Here is a 15,635-nt window from a genome sequence, read left to right on the forward strand (position 1 = left end):
TACTTAATTAAATATTTAAATGGGTTTAGAACGAATACGAATAATAAAATTTAAATAAATACGGGTATAGATAGTTCAAAATTTGCGGTGTCCTGCTTCCAACCCTAGATGCTAAGTTAAGATAATTATTTCAAATTTTATTTCCGATCTTTATTTAATTTGTAATTACTGACCCTCATAGGTCTAACAGGCTTCGATTTATTAATTAGGAGCACAAACCAGCATTAAATAATAATTATAATAATAAAATGAATAAATTGGTTATGCAGACAAAATGAGAAAGAGAATCAAATGCACATGGGAATATCGACCAAAATGAAATGTATGTGAAGAGGTAGGGCTGTCGTTTCAAAATTAGAGTCATGCTAAAGCCCACTGCCCACGCGGCACGTCACGTGCCTGCCATTCGTTCCAATGACAAAAAAAAAAAAAAAAAAAAAAAAAAAAAAAAAAAAAAGGGGAAAAAGATACTTGCTTACACGTTTTATTTAACTTTTTTATTATTTTAAGTTAAGATATACTCTGTTTAATTTATCTATATTAATATTAATTTTTTTAAAATATCTCAATAATACATGAATTAAAATTTCCTACATTTAATATATAGACAACTTATAACATAAACCAATAAAAATACAAATTTTTTAAAAAATTATGTCCAAAAATATTCTCGTAAATAAATATTTTTCATTATTTTGATTCGTGATTGAACCCATAAACTGAATCTAAAAAATACATCTCATGATACATATTATGCACTCTGAAATAGTATTAGCATTGCTTGCAACATTTAAGATTCGTTGCATTGGATGACAAAATAATAATGATAACCTTATAAAAATTATTTTGAAAATAATACAAATTATTAAATTTTATTCACGCAGAAATAAAAAAGAAAATGTAATATAATAAAATAAGAGTCAAAAATCATGGAAAAAAATAAGTTTATAATAAAATTATCCATCCCTCGTTTTTATAATCAAACAAAAAAATATAGATTATTTATTTTATCTTATTGATTGCTTATTGGATTTTCAGTTTATTTATGCAGACAGATATGAAATTAATTTATTTGTCCAAACGACCAATAGAATAAGTCCTTTAATAGATTTTGAATTATTTGCTTTTCTCTCAAAATAACAAATTAATTACAGGAAAAAAATGAAAAAAAAAATGTGTAAAATATATATGGTAAGTGGGTGAATTACCAACCAATCCCTTTTATGGAAGTTCCTAAATTGGAAAAAATAAAAAATAATGAGGCATATTCTAAATTTTCCATATTTGGTATTACCAGCTGAAAATGACAAAATTGTAAACCAATTTATAGTTTTATAGGGGACTAGGATGTAAACTGAATCAAAGAATTAATTAATTTTAATTTTGGATTAACAGTTAATTGAAGAACATATGTTCAGCATTTGACAAAGAAGTGGAAGTTTCGTATGCCTAAATCAACGGTGAGGATTGATTAAGTTTCTTATACATAAGCAAAGTGAAAGTGGAAGTTTCTTATGCCTAAATCAAAGAAATTTAGTGTAAGGAAAGGTCAACGCCCTAACAGTCAAAAATAATAAAAAATGGTCAATATATTTTTCTTTTTTTTCTTTTTTTCTTTAATATTTTATTATTTTTGATGGCTGCACATTTGGACCAAAACAAAGAAAAGAATACCATAGTCAATAGATGTGCTTTTGGACCTAAAGGTCCAAAACAAAGAATAAATTTAGGTTTGGATTTGAATTGAACATCAAATAATGGATATAATTTTCATTTTTTTTTTATTGTTTAAGGGGTTGATATCAATTAGTATAACAAAGAAAAATATCATAAATAATAAAAATTGATGAAGAACAATTTCCTTCCCTAATAGTAAAAAGAATATAATTATGATTTAGAAGCAATTTTTTTATATAAAATAATTAATCACATATATTAAATATCATGATGTGTCAAATTTACTTTGAAAATATTTGGCTAAATGCATAAATTAACATATAAACTTTATAATAAATATTTATTGACATTTCTAGCTTTTATTTGACCATTAATTTTTCAACTTGTAAATTATATTGATCGAATCTTTTAACTTATAAAATTATATCCATTAAACACTCATCAGATAAATAAAAATATAAAAAGTAATTATTCAATAATTTATATTAAAAGATGTATAAAATATTATATTGATTGAATATAAATGTAATAGTAATTTTAAAATGAGTAAAATTTGTTTCACCGGCATTTAATAAATACAATTTTACTAGTTAAAAGGTTTAATGAATCAAAACAATAATTAACCGTTCCTTTAGCTTTCTTTTATAAAATTGAGATATCAATTATATAAAGGGAATGTGGATCTTCAATCCATGACACCTGGTAGTGCGGTCTGTTTATCCACTGATGCTATTAACGCATAGCAACGAAAATTTATCTGTATTTATCATATGTTGCAAATTATTGAAAAAATCAGTTATAAAAAATCTAGAAGAGTTATTATTTTGACATTCAAATCAATTAACGGACTAATTGCTGCTATGAAAATTTATATCTTTTGTCAAGATTAAATTCAAGCGGAAATATCTAATATTATAATTTTTTAATTTTAGTTTCATTAGTCAAAAGGATATGAATTCCTTTATTTCGTTAAAAGATCAGCAAACTCTATTAGCTGTTAATAGTAAAATTCTATATATGGTCTATATGCTTATTGTAAATATTATTGGTGAATTACATTTAAAATATATATATATATATATATATAAATAAAGGGAATGTATGTATATATATAGAATGATAAGGGGGAAATAGTTTTCTTCCTTACAAAAAGTAATCACATGAAAAACAATAAAAAGTAAACAATGGACCATACATAAGTCACATACAAAACCTACCTTTTCTTGTCCAAATTATATAATAATCAAAATATAGTACTTTAATCATGCATTATTTGAAGCTTCAATTACTAATTTGTACTTCAAAAGATCCTCCCTCTCCTCACTCTCTTTTGATTCAAGGAATGTGGACAAATCAAGAACCTAAAAAAAAAAAAAAAAAAATTCAAATTTGATAAGTTAATAATTAAGAAAAACAAATTTTGTTATTATGTGGAGTTTCTCTCATTTTGTTTTTTTTTCATTTCCTTTTTCTTTACTAAATATATAAAATCACTATTTTTCATAAAACTTTTGTGACGCTTTATGCTTCGCAAGGTTAAGATTTTAGTGACATAGCACATTTTTCTACATTAATAATAAAATATTTAAAAATTTTAATTTTTATTTGTAAAATATTAATTTAATATATAGTTATTGTAATTTTTTTGAAAATAATAATTTTTATCAATTATTAATTTGATACTTATCAATTATTATATTAAAGAGTATAACATTTTATGATATAAAAATTATAATTTTTCTGATTAACATATTAAACATTATGTAAAAAATAATTGTCAAATAGATATTTTTAATTTAATTTTACAAATTGAAAGTGCTTAATAAATTAAAATGAAATTCTTAAAGTGGTATAAGATTTGTCGTAAGAACTAAGAAGTAGTGAATTTATGTATTTTGTATTTTTCTTTTTTATATAAATTTTCTCGCTATGTCCTTTTAATGGCGAGAGCCAAAATCTAAAATCTTAAAATTCGCAGGGACGCGTAACTGCTGTTTTTCGTTCATTTCCTTTTATATTTAACATTCTTCTTGCGATTCTTTTATTAGAACCGTCAATCCCCTCTCTTTTCTCTTACACCTTCTCCTTATTTTCTTCGTCTACTCAAATTGCTTTGACATTCTTTTCCGTTTGTTTCCCGGGAAAAACACAAGAGGTGCAAACGGGAAAAACTCTATTTCAGGTAGAATTATGCTGCTGCTCTGTTAGTTTCTATGTAACTGCAGATTCTTCATCTTTAATTTCCCTTGTAATCTCTGATTTCAGCTACTGCTTGGTTGTTTATGATCTGTGATTTTGTTTTTATTTTTTTGTTATATTACTTCATTTTTGCGTTTTTAGTATGTAATTTGGTTTCTTAGTGTTGAAGAGTGATGGATCTGCTGAGCAAAAAGTGAAATTCGGCTTTAAATTTGGGATTATTTTGTGTCTGTGTGCCTGAATTTGTTTTAGTTCTTACATATTCTTTTGCTCCTTTCCCTTTTTTCTTTCTTTTTTTTTTTTTTGTTTGTTACTGAGTTGTGGATTTGAGGGACAGAGTTTCTGAGGAGCTTTAATTGAAGCAAAAGTTGAGAGATTTGAATTTTACTTTGCTGTATGCTTTTGATCTATTGTTTTGTTACTAAAGCTAAAACCTTATTGAACTCTTTTTCGTACTGAAATTCAGGAAAAATTTACTTGTGTAGAGTTTAAAAGAAGTTTTTTTGGTGTAGTTGAACATTTTTTTTATTCTTTTGGCACCATAGTAATGGGCTTGTTTATGGAAGTTTGAACGTTTGCTTTACAAATCTACAACCACATTTGTTCATTCCATAATTTTGGGTATTAGTATGTACTCTATTTGATTTACATTTTCGTCTTTTTTACTTCTTTCTTTCTGGGTTTCAAATTACTATCATCCTAAATTCTTGTTGAACAATTTATTATCTGGTAATGTTATTATATTTATTGATTGCGCTAATGCTTTTCTTTGTTTTTTCTCAATTCAGAGTTTAAACTGGTTAATGGTTAACATTTTCTTTTTTTGGCAGTCAACATTATTCTTTTTTGCTATTTATAATATGTGTGTATATTTACAGGTGATTTGCAAATCCAGATACAACGTTACAGCTTACAGCTTTAAAAACATACAAGCACATTAACTCGTATGAGGAGTGAATAGTGAAGATTTTGTTGCTAATTGGAAGTATTATACAACATGTCTTCCGCAAGCAAGGCTGATCGGAAGGCAGCTATTGATGCAGCCTCATGGATGTTTAATGTAGTTACATCTGTTGGAATAATCCTAGTAAATAAAGCCTTGATGGCTACATATGGCTTTAGCTTTGGTATGTTATCTTTGACTGATCAAATACTAACCTTTGTCTGCTTTACCAATGCTTTATTGCTTATTCTCTGTCTTGTGCATTGCACTTCCGTGACATACGGTTCTTTTTATAATTATGTTAGGGACGGTTGCAATAAGTTAGGTTGCAAGTGCCTAATCTTGTAACTTTTCTTTGCATTAACTATTTTATGGAAAATGAAAAGATGAGAGGGAGTTGTAAACTTCAAGCTCATTATTGCTTGCAAATGAATTTCAACATTAAATGTGCACAGATGAACCAAATGACAATCAATTCCTTAATTACAGTGTCAGTTGCAAGGGAAATGTTGTGGTTATCTCATAGAAGGTGGAATGTTTTCACTTGCTTACCTATGCTTTCTGAAAACTCTTAACTGGGTTTTAACATTTTGTACCAGTTACATTAGGCTACCATGAAGATGTGTAAAGATCATCCATGGCAAAGGCAAAGGCTATAACTTCAACATCAAACTTCAACACTAACAGTTCTAATACTGAAGATTTTAATGTCTTTGAAGAGATTCTTTTATCTCACTTTTGTTTCATGCCTTCGTTGTTTTGAAAACAATATTCACTGATTGACCATCAAAAGTTTTATTATGTGAATCATTCTTGATCTTGCTTTAATATTTAAGGATAAGAACTTGTAAAATTGTTCTAGAAATCAATACCTTTTTAAGCGCTTGTAAAGTTTATGTTCCTTTCCTGAAGTGCCTTACTGCAGATTTGTCCTAACTATTTATTTATTTCTTCAAAAAGTAATTTGAGGAGAAAGTTATTCAGAACGACCCTATGTTTTTAAGCTGCCTGGTCAATTTCCTTGTGATGGTTTGACCTTTTAAATATGGGTTTGAGCAAATAGAGATAGCATGTGAGCTGGTAGAAAAATGCAACTGATTGAACTCTGCAGCTTAATACTAATAGTCTGCAACAATATTCACATGGTTCCTTGAAAACCAACCATTGAGGCTAGAACCAATTAGAATTAAGCAAAAAGTCTTTATATCATTTTACAATTCAGCATGCATTGTTTCCCTCTTGTGTTTTTGAAGATCAGTTTGCTGGACTCAGTTCCTCATGGAATTTTTTTGCTGCTTATGTTTTTGTTTTTGGTGGTATATTTTGGTGATTCAAAAAGATTAGAAATCACATGAAGTTTTACATAACTTACTATTTTAATGAGAGGGCTTAGTTTCCAATGGCTATCTCACATGCATCTTTATCAATTTATTGAAATTTTGAAGGACGAGGCGTTTGAAATGTTATTGAATCAAAATTTTAATATGCGTTCACCCTGTTACTGAAGCCAAGAAGTTGAGACAATGCTTGCTGATTTTTGGTTTAGGTTATGGATTTTATTCAAAAGTGCCAGTATGTGATGCATAGAAAAATCATAAAAAATGGTTTGTACTTGTTTCAAGCAGATATCATTGATTAGGATTTGGATGAATGTTCAATTTTATTTGTACAATAAAGTCCATGTAAATGATAACCTGAAGCACAAATGTGGTTCATGTAACTTCTTCTGTACATTTATGCTATTAGTACCATATATTAGATGTACACGAAACTTCAAGTTTTAGGATATTATACAGCTAATAATTTCTGAAATCAATAATTAGGTTCATTTTCTGCAGTGTTCTTATTCTGTTGCTTTATTTGCAGTATGTTTATGCTTTTTCAAGCTGATATATCTGTGGTGTATCAAACGAATGCCTCAAAAAAGATATTCATAATCATGTTGGAGACATATTCAGCTAGTTCAATAAAAGAATCAGATTTTTTCTTTTAGATTTGTTATTTATTTTGCATGATTGAAGTCACAAAGGGGCATATTCACTGCCCAGTTACCAATTTGGTGTGAAGAACTCTAATAAAGTATGCTACAATGAGCATTAAAGTATGGAAGGATTATTTAAAATTGGCTAAGTCTGAGAGCTTCTCTTATTAGCTTTTTCAATAAGCTCCTGAACATTTTAAAATTTGCATCAGCCCTGATTATGTGTTTTTTTTATCTAATGCTATCATGCAGCTACTACGTTAACTGGTCTGCATTTCGCCACAACAACTTTGTTAACTGTTTTTCTTAGGTGGCTGGGATATATTCAGACATCTCACCTACCTCTATCAGAGCTTCTAAAGTTTGTTTTATTTGCTAACTTCTCTATTGTTGGAATGAATGTGAGTTTAATGTGGAACTCAGTTGGATTTTATCAGGTAAGTCTCACGGAACTACCGAATATCTATTCTCTCATCATTGTAGTATGAGGTTAAAATTTCATTATTCCTTTTGAAACTTGCTGCCAGATTGCAAAGTTGAGTATGATCCCAGTGTCTTGTCTCCTGGAAGTTGTCTTGGACAATGTGCGGTATTCAAGGGACACAAAGCTTAGCATAACAGTCGTACTTCTTGGTGTTGCAGTCTGTACTGTTACAGATGTGAGTGTCAATGCCAAAGGATTTATAGCTGCAGTGGTGGCAGTTTGGAGCACTTCCTTGCAGCAATATGTAAGTGGATATACATATACTAAAATGAGACTGGAAAATAAATATTTATTTAAATGATGCAACTGTAGAAATGGTATCAACTTAGAACATGCTATATATATATATATATATATATATATATATATATATATATATATTTTTTTTTTTGGGGGGGGGGGTTGTTGTAGACTTGGTTTGGGGTTAATACGAGTCGAATTCGAGGTTTATATGTAATTATATTTTATTTGAGTATAACTTGCTTTGTTTTATAATTTTATGAATCACTTGATGTTAACTATTGGTTAGCCTGCTCTTCTACTGCACTGCTGGATGTGCTTGAGCATGTTAATAAGCAAGATTAAGTCCAGTAGATTTTGGGGTTCTGGTTCTGATAAAATCTACTTTACTATTTATAATCTTGTTTTCATATTACATTCTATGACATTGTTGGAGTTTTATTGCTGTGCAGTATGTACATTATCTTCAACGGAGGTATTCTCTAGGATCTTTCAACTTATTGGGGCACACTGCTCCTGCACAAGCTGCATCTCTTCTGTTAGTAGGACCCTTTTTGGACTATTGGTTGACAAATAAAAGAGTTGACGAATATGCGTATGGTTTCACCTCTGTGGTAAGTTTTTTTTTGCATCAATTGCATGATACTTTAGCTAATATCTTAGGCACAATTTATCTTTTACACAGTCACAAGGCTTTATTATTCCTCAAACTGCGCCATTTTGCTTTGTTTTTGTATGTTATTGGTTAATGTTTACTTTCATTCAAGTTGGAATCTGAAATATGGCCATAATCACTTGAAATCAACACATCAGATGCCCATCCTAGGATTCAAGAGGTCCATTCTCGTAACTAGCCTAGGCTTGATTGATGACAAGAATAAGGGCAATTTAGTGATGCTTATGTGATAAATAATGTAATTGCAAGCTGCTGGCAATTTCATATATAGTGGGCCAGGAATCAGAGAACTTTGATTTTTTGCGTGTATAGTGTGTACAAAGAGTAGGGGTTTGGTAGAATTAAGCTCCCACATTGATTAGATATAAATTGTGAAATGGATTAGTCTTATGTTTGGGGCTCTCCGTTTAGCAATATAGGTTTTTGGGTTGGATTGATTGCTGTAACTGGCTTGAGGAACAATTTGCTAATACACTCTGCTGAATTTTCTTGTCAGCTAAATTGGAGTGTGTTAAATGTGGCATTGGACATTAAAGAGAAATTTAAAGATGACGAGAAACTGATGTTGTAGTAACAAGAATTATGCTATTGAAAAGTACATTTAGAAATGGACCATGTACTTTTGTAGTTCCCTTTCTTTATTTGGCATGACTGGAGCTTTTAATTTCTTTCCAAACATTATATTGCAGGGACTTAAGATGGTGTCCTAGAGGACATGCCCACCGTGGGCCCCCCTCCCAAAAAAAAAAAAAAGCGCTTAAGTTTTCCATACTAACCATGTCACTAATTAGGTGGGGGTGGTAATTTGACACCAGGACGGCATTTCATGCTGCTTTTGAGTTAATTTAAAAAGTAGGAATCGGCAGGAAATTGAAATAGACAACTGATGATGGTTTTTGGTAGTTACTGAAATTTCATATTTGGTTTCTGTGAAAAGGGAAAGAAAAAAAAAAGAAAGAAAAAAAGAAGAATTAGATATTACAATAAGCTTCGCTTTTGGAATTTCTTAAATCACCATCCAAGGTCCCTCAGGCATCATGCCTTATACTGTCCAAAAAAAAAAACAACTGTTAGAATTTTATTCAATCAAAAACCACATATTAAAACATTAGAAGCATTAGTATAAATGGACTAAAACTAATCTTAAACCTTTAGAACATTTGATTCCTAATACTAGTTCTAAGGGCTGTTAGTTGCGAGGAAATAGGGTTGATATTAGAATTGAAACGGTTGCCAGAAAGCAGAATTGGAATTGAAATCACATACCCCCATCCACTGCGAGGGAAATTATATTCTGGCTCCAAGTGAATCAAATATGACCAGTGAATTATTTATCATGTGATATTTAAATTTAAAGATAAAAATTAAGTATGCAAAACAAAAAGCATCAATTAAAATAAAGAAAATTTAAAATAGAAAAGTAACTAAAATAAAAATTACAAATATGCAATATTGATTAATCAATTAGAATAATGTTTTTGCCAATAAGAGTTTCTATCATAGAATTGAAATTTCATGATAAGTACAAACTTAAAATTTGAAATTAAAATTGACTAAAATTGTGAAAATTTTAAAATAAATAAGAGTTTACAAATTCATGGAAATATTTAAAACAACAACTAAGCCTTAATCCCAAACTAGTTAGAGTTGGCTATATGAATATTTTATTTTCAATATTCACTCTAATCAAATTAATATCAGTGCAAAGTAAAGTATAAGTTGGAAAAAATTTTAAAATATTTTTCATAGAAAATTTTTTTGAGGGGAATTTTAAAATAATTTGATATATTAATAAATAGAATAAAGTATAAAATGGGCAACAACAATTAATTAGGATATGCTACATGAATCTATTATCTGAAGTCTATTCTATTCTATTCAATAGCTATATCCTTACTAATATCAAAAGACTGTAGATCCATAGCAACAATTTCCATCCAAGCAGTTCTAGGTCGATCTCTTCCCTTTTTATCAAACTCTACTACCAAAGTATTGAATTTTACGCACCGGGGCAATGTCGGGGTCTATATAATACATGACTGTACCATCTCAGGTCGTGTGATTCTAATACTCACTGAAAGTGACTTCAAAGGCAGTGGATTCTTATTCCTTATTGAACCAAAACTTGAGAAGAATATCACTCAATTTCCGATTATACTTAATTTTGTTTAGGATTCCAGAGTTTGAAAAAAAGTGGGGCTTAAAAGGGTTAATGGTTTCCTAGAATAGTAAGGGCTTTTACGTTTAGGATTCTAGAGTTTGAACAAAGCTGGGGCCTAACAGGATTAATTGTTTCCTAGAATAAAAAGGGCTTAATATGATATTGCAAATAAATTCGAAAGGCATGTAATTCTTGACTTTGTTTGGGATTCCCGAGTTTGAACAACACTGGGGCCTAAAAGGATTAACGATTTCCTAGAATAATAAGGGCTCAATATGATATTGTAAATAAATTCTATGAGGCGTCCAGCCAGCTTGTTCTAGCAAAGTTAGAATTTCTCGAAAAAAAAAAAACCAAAAATTTAAAGTTTTATAATACAAGAATAGCAATTTATGATGTATTTGAATATGAACATGACTCTTAAGGAATATAAAGTACTTGATAATACCAAAATAAGCCATATATTAAATCTGGACCAAAATTCTAAGTTTTTTGAGTATCTAAACTTCATTTTCTTGATTTTCTTCTTGTTCATTACATTCTCTGTTGGAGCAAACATGGCCTTGAACTTTAAAACCTTGAAGTTGCAGAAGCCATAATTTTTAAACTGCATTTTTAATACTGGGAACTAGTTTTGATTCATACTCGTTCACCTTTTTAGTTGGAGCTAGCAATGAAGTTACTTAAAAGTTCCCTTTCAAACTTCTTTGGTGTAACAAAATCCCTCTCTTGAACACTAACTAAAAGAGGCAACTCAAAATAAGCATCATTGGGATCTTTAACAATGAAGCTATCCTGGTTTTTATTTTTATTTTTTTCCTTCTGATCCTTATGTTTCCTTTCGTCCAAAGCTGCTTTAAAACTTCAACTTGTTGAATATTTCCTTTTATTGGTGTCATCAACTTCATAGAATATTGCTGATATCTTCGGGTCATCAGTTTTGTGTGGGATTGATAGACTTCTTTGAATCACACTTGTATCAGCCTTTGAGTAGTGCAGCAATTTGAATAGGATCGTAATGAATTCATTAGAAGCATATATATTGTGTTTTGTAATGGAATTCCTTGCTTTTGTCCTCAGTCTTCTGTGGGCAAGATATTCTATGTTCTTATCATCATTCTGAACTTGTTGTCTCACCCCTCTGATTCCCGATTTGAAGTTTTTGGCTGCTGATTTGCTCTTCTAGCCATCCTGGCTCTTGTTTTGTTTCTTTCGCTTGCTCTACTGGATGTTTTCAAGCTTCTAGTTGCAGCTTTTCTGTTTAAGACTTTGAGGATAAAAGATGTTTTTTTTCTCCTCTATCTTATACATGACAAATCAAGTTGCTTTATTTGTTCTTCTGCTCTATTGATTGCTAAAAAGGCCTCTCTGATTGTTGCATCTGTTTTCAGTGATTGTCTATTGCATTTCTTTGTCATCAATAGAAACCCCAGGAACTGGAAGACTATTACCTACTAGAGAAACACATTCTACAATTCATTTTGACTCTTCAACTCTTGAAGTTGGTATTTATACAATCACCAAACTTGCTGCCTTACTTTAAAGTACATGTATTTTCATGCATCTTAGCACTTCAGCTTTTGTCACTTGCTATGTAATGATTTGTTGATGGCTCAGTCTTTTCAGATAATTCTCAACAGTTACAATCGCATCACCTTATAAATCTAATCAGTAATTATCATTGCAGAACTCAGTCTAGGTTTCACCCCCCATGTTAGCCTACCAAAAAAATATTGAATAAACATGGAACCAATAACAAAATAGTTCAGATTCAGAATTATCCATTACCCACTCCCTGAAAACCTAGAGCTGCTAACATGACTTTCTCAGTGATGTGACCCATGTCATTTGCGATTCAAGCAGTTCTTTCCTGGCCTAAGTGCATCTTGAAGACATGTATTATACCTCATGTGCACCTTTTGAGTGAGAGTTGGCTGGTAGTTGCTTCCATTGTTTACTTGCTGGAGATGATAGAAAATATCATCTCAAGTAACACATCTAGCTAAGATTCTATTCAATCAATGATCTTGACAGTCAAAAGTCAGTCCCTCTTTATATCTTCATGATCTTGATGAAGAGGATAAACTTATTGATGGAGAGAATCAACCTTTGAATTTAATTTAGCATTGCTTACCATAGCCTGTTAAATTGACATAGCAGAATTGTAGAATCTTATAGTTGTGGTATGAACCAACAAAAGACATCTTGCACGTTTGGTTATCTATGAATGTTTTTTTGAGTCAATTTGAAAAGCTGGGAACAGATAGGACTTTCAAATGCACCTCTGAGGGTGATTTGGGTAGCTGAGATTCGCAGAATTTAGATCTGGTTGCTGGAAGAAGTAAAGAAAGTATTAAAGATTCTAAACTTACACTTTGAATTACTTTGGCACTGTACCTAGGTTGAATTGCATCCTACATAAAACCCTAAGAAATATAATTGCTGAAATTTTATGCAATGAAAATTTGGGGCAGATGATCAAAGAGAAAATTTCTACCTCTAGAAATGTTTTGGTTTCGCTCAATGCTTATAAGTCATGGTCATTGGTAGCAGTCGTGACCAATTTTGGTAAAATAGTATGATAATATATACATGTTAAGCCTATATCTATATCTATATACAGAGAAAACAAAATATTATTTTTGTTTTCCAAAATCTTAAGATTTTTTGGAGTGAAGCATGGACATTGACACAACATGGTACAGTACAGACATGTTTAATGTTGAAAATTTCGCACAAATATTATTCATCAAAAAAATATTTATGAAACTTGATTTTTTCATATTTGACTCATATCAGTTCTTATAAATTTTAAAATTTCAAATTAAATCATATATTTTTTCCCAAAAAGCATCATGGACATGCCTTGCTGTGTCCTAAAATTAAAATGTATTGAAAAGTTTCCAATACATATAGAGCCATGTCAGGTGCATGTTTATGTTCCAAGAGTGTCTAATAGGGGCACTTCAGCAAAACAGAAGTGTCCAAGCGTCCTAGATAATCATTTGCAAAGAAATAAACAAATATTTTTCCAGTTATGCTTGTCAGATAGGCTCTATTTATATTTTATTGCCCCCTATTGCTAAAATGCTCACTTTTTACTTCTGTTGAAGTTTACAAGCATAGTTGATGAGATTGTTTTGTTTGGCTAAGATTGGAACATGGACAGACTTTTGGTTATTTCTAAGTGATAAAACACTACAAGCATTGATATTTGTTGATTCAAAGTAATCGCGAACCTAAAAGCATTTGATTCACAAAACTAGGGCAAAATCTTATGAGAAAAGCATAATCATTCTCTAAATGAGAAAAATAAATAATACGAAAAGAACACCTTGGCAAAGTTGACATGGTGAAGTGCCTTCAAGGGGCCTGGTAGAAAGGAATGCCTTAAATACAGTGTTATCATTGCCAAGGGACTTGAAGCAGCACAAGGAAGTGATATCTGTCTCCATGTACTTGAAATGATTTCACAAGTCTTACTCTTGAAAGGCACTGGCAGATTCCTGTAGTGTTATGAAATTCTTGTTTATGTACTCATCAACAAATCACTTTTTACTCGGTGGCTGACATGCATACGCTGGTAGCAAGTGCTTAATTATATTTAAGCAGCTATCTGTTTACAAAATGGAAGGTCTTACCTTGATAGTGTTACAACTTTTTAGGCTGATATGTGCGTATCTGTGTATTGTTCTGTTTATGGTTAATTGTAAAGACTGTAGCTGATTTGAATTTCACCTTGGTTTCTGCAGTTGTTCATAATCCTCTCGTGCAGTATTGCAGTAGGGACAAACCTTAGCCAATTCATCTGCATTGGCCGGTTTACTGCCGTATCATTCCAAGTGCTTGGTCATATGAAGACAATTCTTGTCCTAATATTAGGATTTATTTTCTTCGGGAAAGAGGGTCTTAATGTTCAAGTAATAGTAGGCATGCTTATTGCAGTAGCTGGAATGATGTGGTATGGTAATGCCTCGTCTAAGCCAGGAGGGAAAGAGCGTCGTAGTCTTTCAATGAATGGAAACAAAACACAAAAACTTGATGCATTGTCGAAATCAACTGAAGTAGATGATAAGGTCTAGATTTCAGTTAAAGGTTCAAAAAGAAAAGAGGAAAAAGACAGAATTGAGCATTTTAGATCAGCTGATTTCAGGGATCTCTTTACACCTGGGAGATCAAAATCCCAGCTATTATAATTTTTTTTCTTCTTTTTTTCTCATAGATTTATTTTCTGGTTCTTGAACTTTACGTAAAGGATGTTATTGAGTGAGATGCAAGTTATAAAATAAAAAAGTTACATTTATGTAGTCATTTTCTATAGTAACTTATTTTCATATTGAATTTTCAAGAAGCTTATTGCTCTTTTATTCCTTTCATCCCTCTTTTAGTCTCTTTTGTTTCTCTGCAATACTGAACTCGTAAAGGTTTCGACCAAGAAGCAGTCGAAGAAAACAGGAGGTTTATTTATTGCATACCTTAGATTTTTGGATTCTCGTCTATATCTTGATTTTTATATAATAATTTTTTACTGTTTCCATTTAATATGCTGTAAAATTATTTTATGTCTTTTCCAATATTATTATGCTTAGAAACTCAATTATGAAACATAGCTCAACTTGTATTAGCACACTTAAGTTTTAGGTATGTGTCTATTCTGTATAACCAATAAATTTCAACTTATGTCAGTGGTACTGAAGTTACTACTGTGAGTTCATATAGATCCAAATGGGTAATAAATGCTCACAAACCTAATCATAGCAATGGGTTGCATCTACGGATATGGACAGGCAATAATACACCAATTCAACTTTTAGTTATCGTGTATATATATATATATATTGTAAAACAGATGATAAAAATTTATTTAGTACCGTTCGGCAACAACGATTAAAATAGCTTTTAGCATTTTGATTAGATTAAAAACCAGTTAAAGTAGCTTTTCATTAGATTAAAAAAATAGTTTTATTAGTCGTAGGCCTCTCTTCGACAATAATTTTTTTTTTATTTTTTAAGTGTTTTGACTAAATCAAAAAGCTATTCTATTATTTATAGAGTTTGGTAGTGTAACATTATTGGTACTATTATTCAGAGTTTGAGGGAGTAGATTATAAAAAGTTATTACTTTTAACATTTGATGAAATACTAATTAAACAACTAATAGTTAATAAGATAACTAACAGTTACTAAAACAATTAATTTTGTCGAACACATTCACAGTGTTTGGTAAGGTAAGTTATACAATAGTTTTTTAAAGGTTAATGATTTGGTAAGGTA

The 15,635-nt window shown here is 30.4% G+C and overlaps 1 protein-coding gene across 1 annotated transcript; it reads left to right on the forward strand.

Annotated features, from left to right (window-relative positions):
• The first annotated feature begins 3,608 nt into the window (after positions 1 to 3,608).
• On the forward strand, positions 3,609 to 14,672 carry NST-K1 (nucleotide sugar transporter-KT 1). The gene is made up of 6 exons (XM_089719043.1): positions 3,609 to 3,859; positions 4,755 to 5,003; positions 7,053 to 7,237; positions 7,328 to 7,528; positions 7,977 to 8,138; positions 14,114 to 14,672. Exons 2-6 carry the CDS (start codon positions 4,874 to 4,876, stop codon positions 14,441 to 14,443), a joined length of 1,008 nt encoding a protein of 335 aa, XP_089575169.1. The 5' UTR covers positions 3,609 to 3,859; positions 4,755 to 4,873; the 3' UTR covers positions 14,444 to 14,672.
• Positions 14,673 to 15,635: the final 963 nt, after the last annotated feature.

Source organism: Jatropha curcas, chromosome 3 (assembly GCF_041381405.1).
Source record: "Jatropha curcas cultivar XTBG-Jc1 chromosome 3, XTBG_Jcur_1.0, whole genome shotgun sequence".
In the NCBI taxonomy this organism is placed as follows: domain Eukaryota; kingdom Viridiplantae; phylum Streptophyta; class Magnoliopsida; order Malpighiales; family Euphorbiaceae; genus Jatropha; species Jatropha curcas.

Bases quoted from the DNA above. Each gene is read 5' to 3' on its own strand.
- NST-K1 (XM_089719043.1), top strand. From the start codon at position 4,874: ATGTCTTCCGCAAGCAAGGCTGATCGGAAGGCAGCTATTGATGCAGCC. The intron at 5,004-7,052 runs GTATGTTATCTT...GCTATCATGCAG, and splicing joins TACATATGGCTTTAGCTTTG to CTACTACGTTAACTGGTCTG. The intron at 8,139-14,113 runs GTAAGTTTTTTT...TGGTTTCTGCAG, and splicing joins CGTATGGTTTCACCTCTGTG to TTGTTCATAATCCTCTCGTG.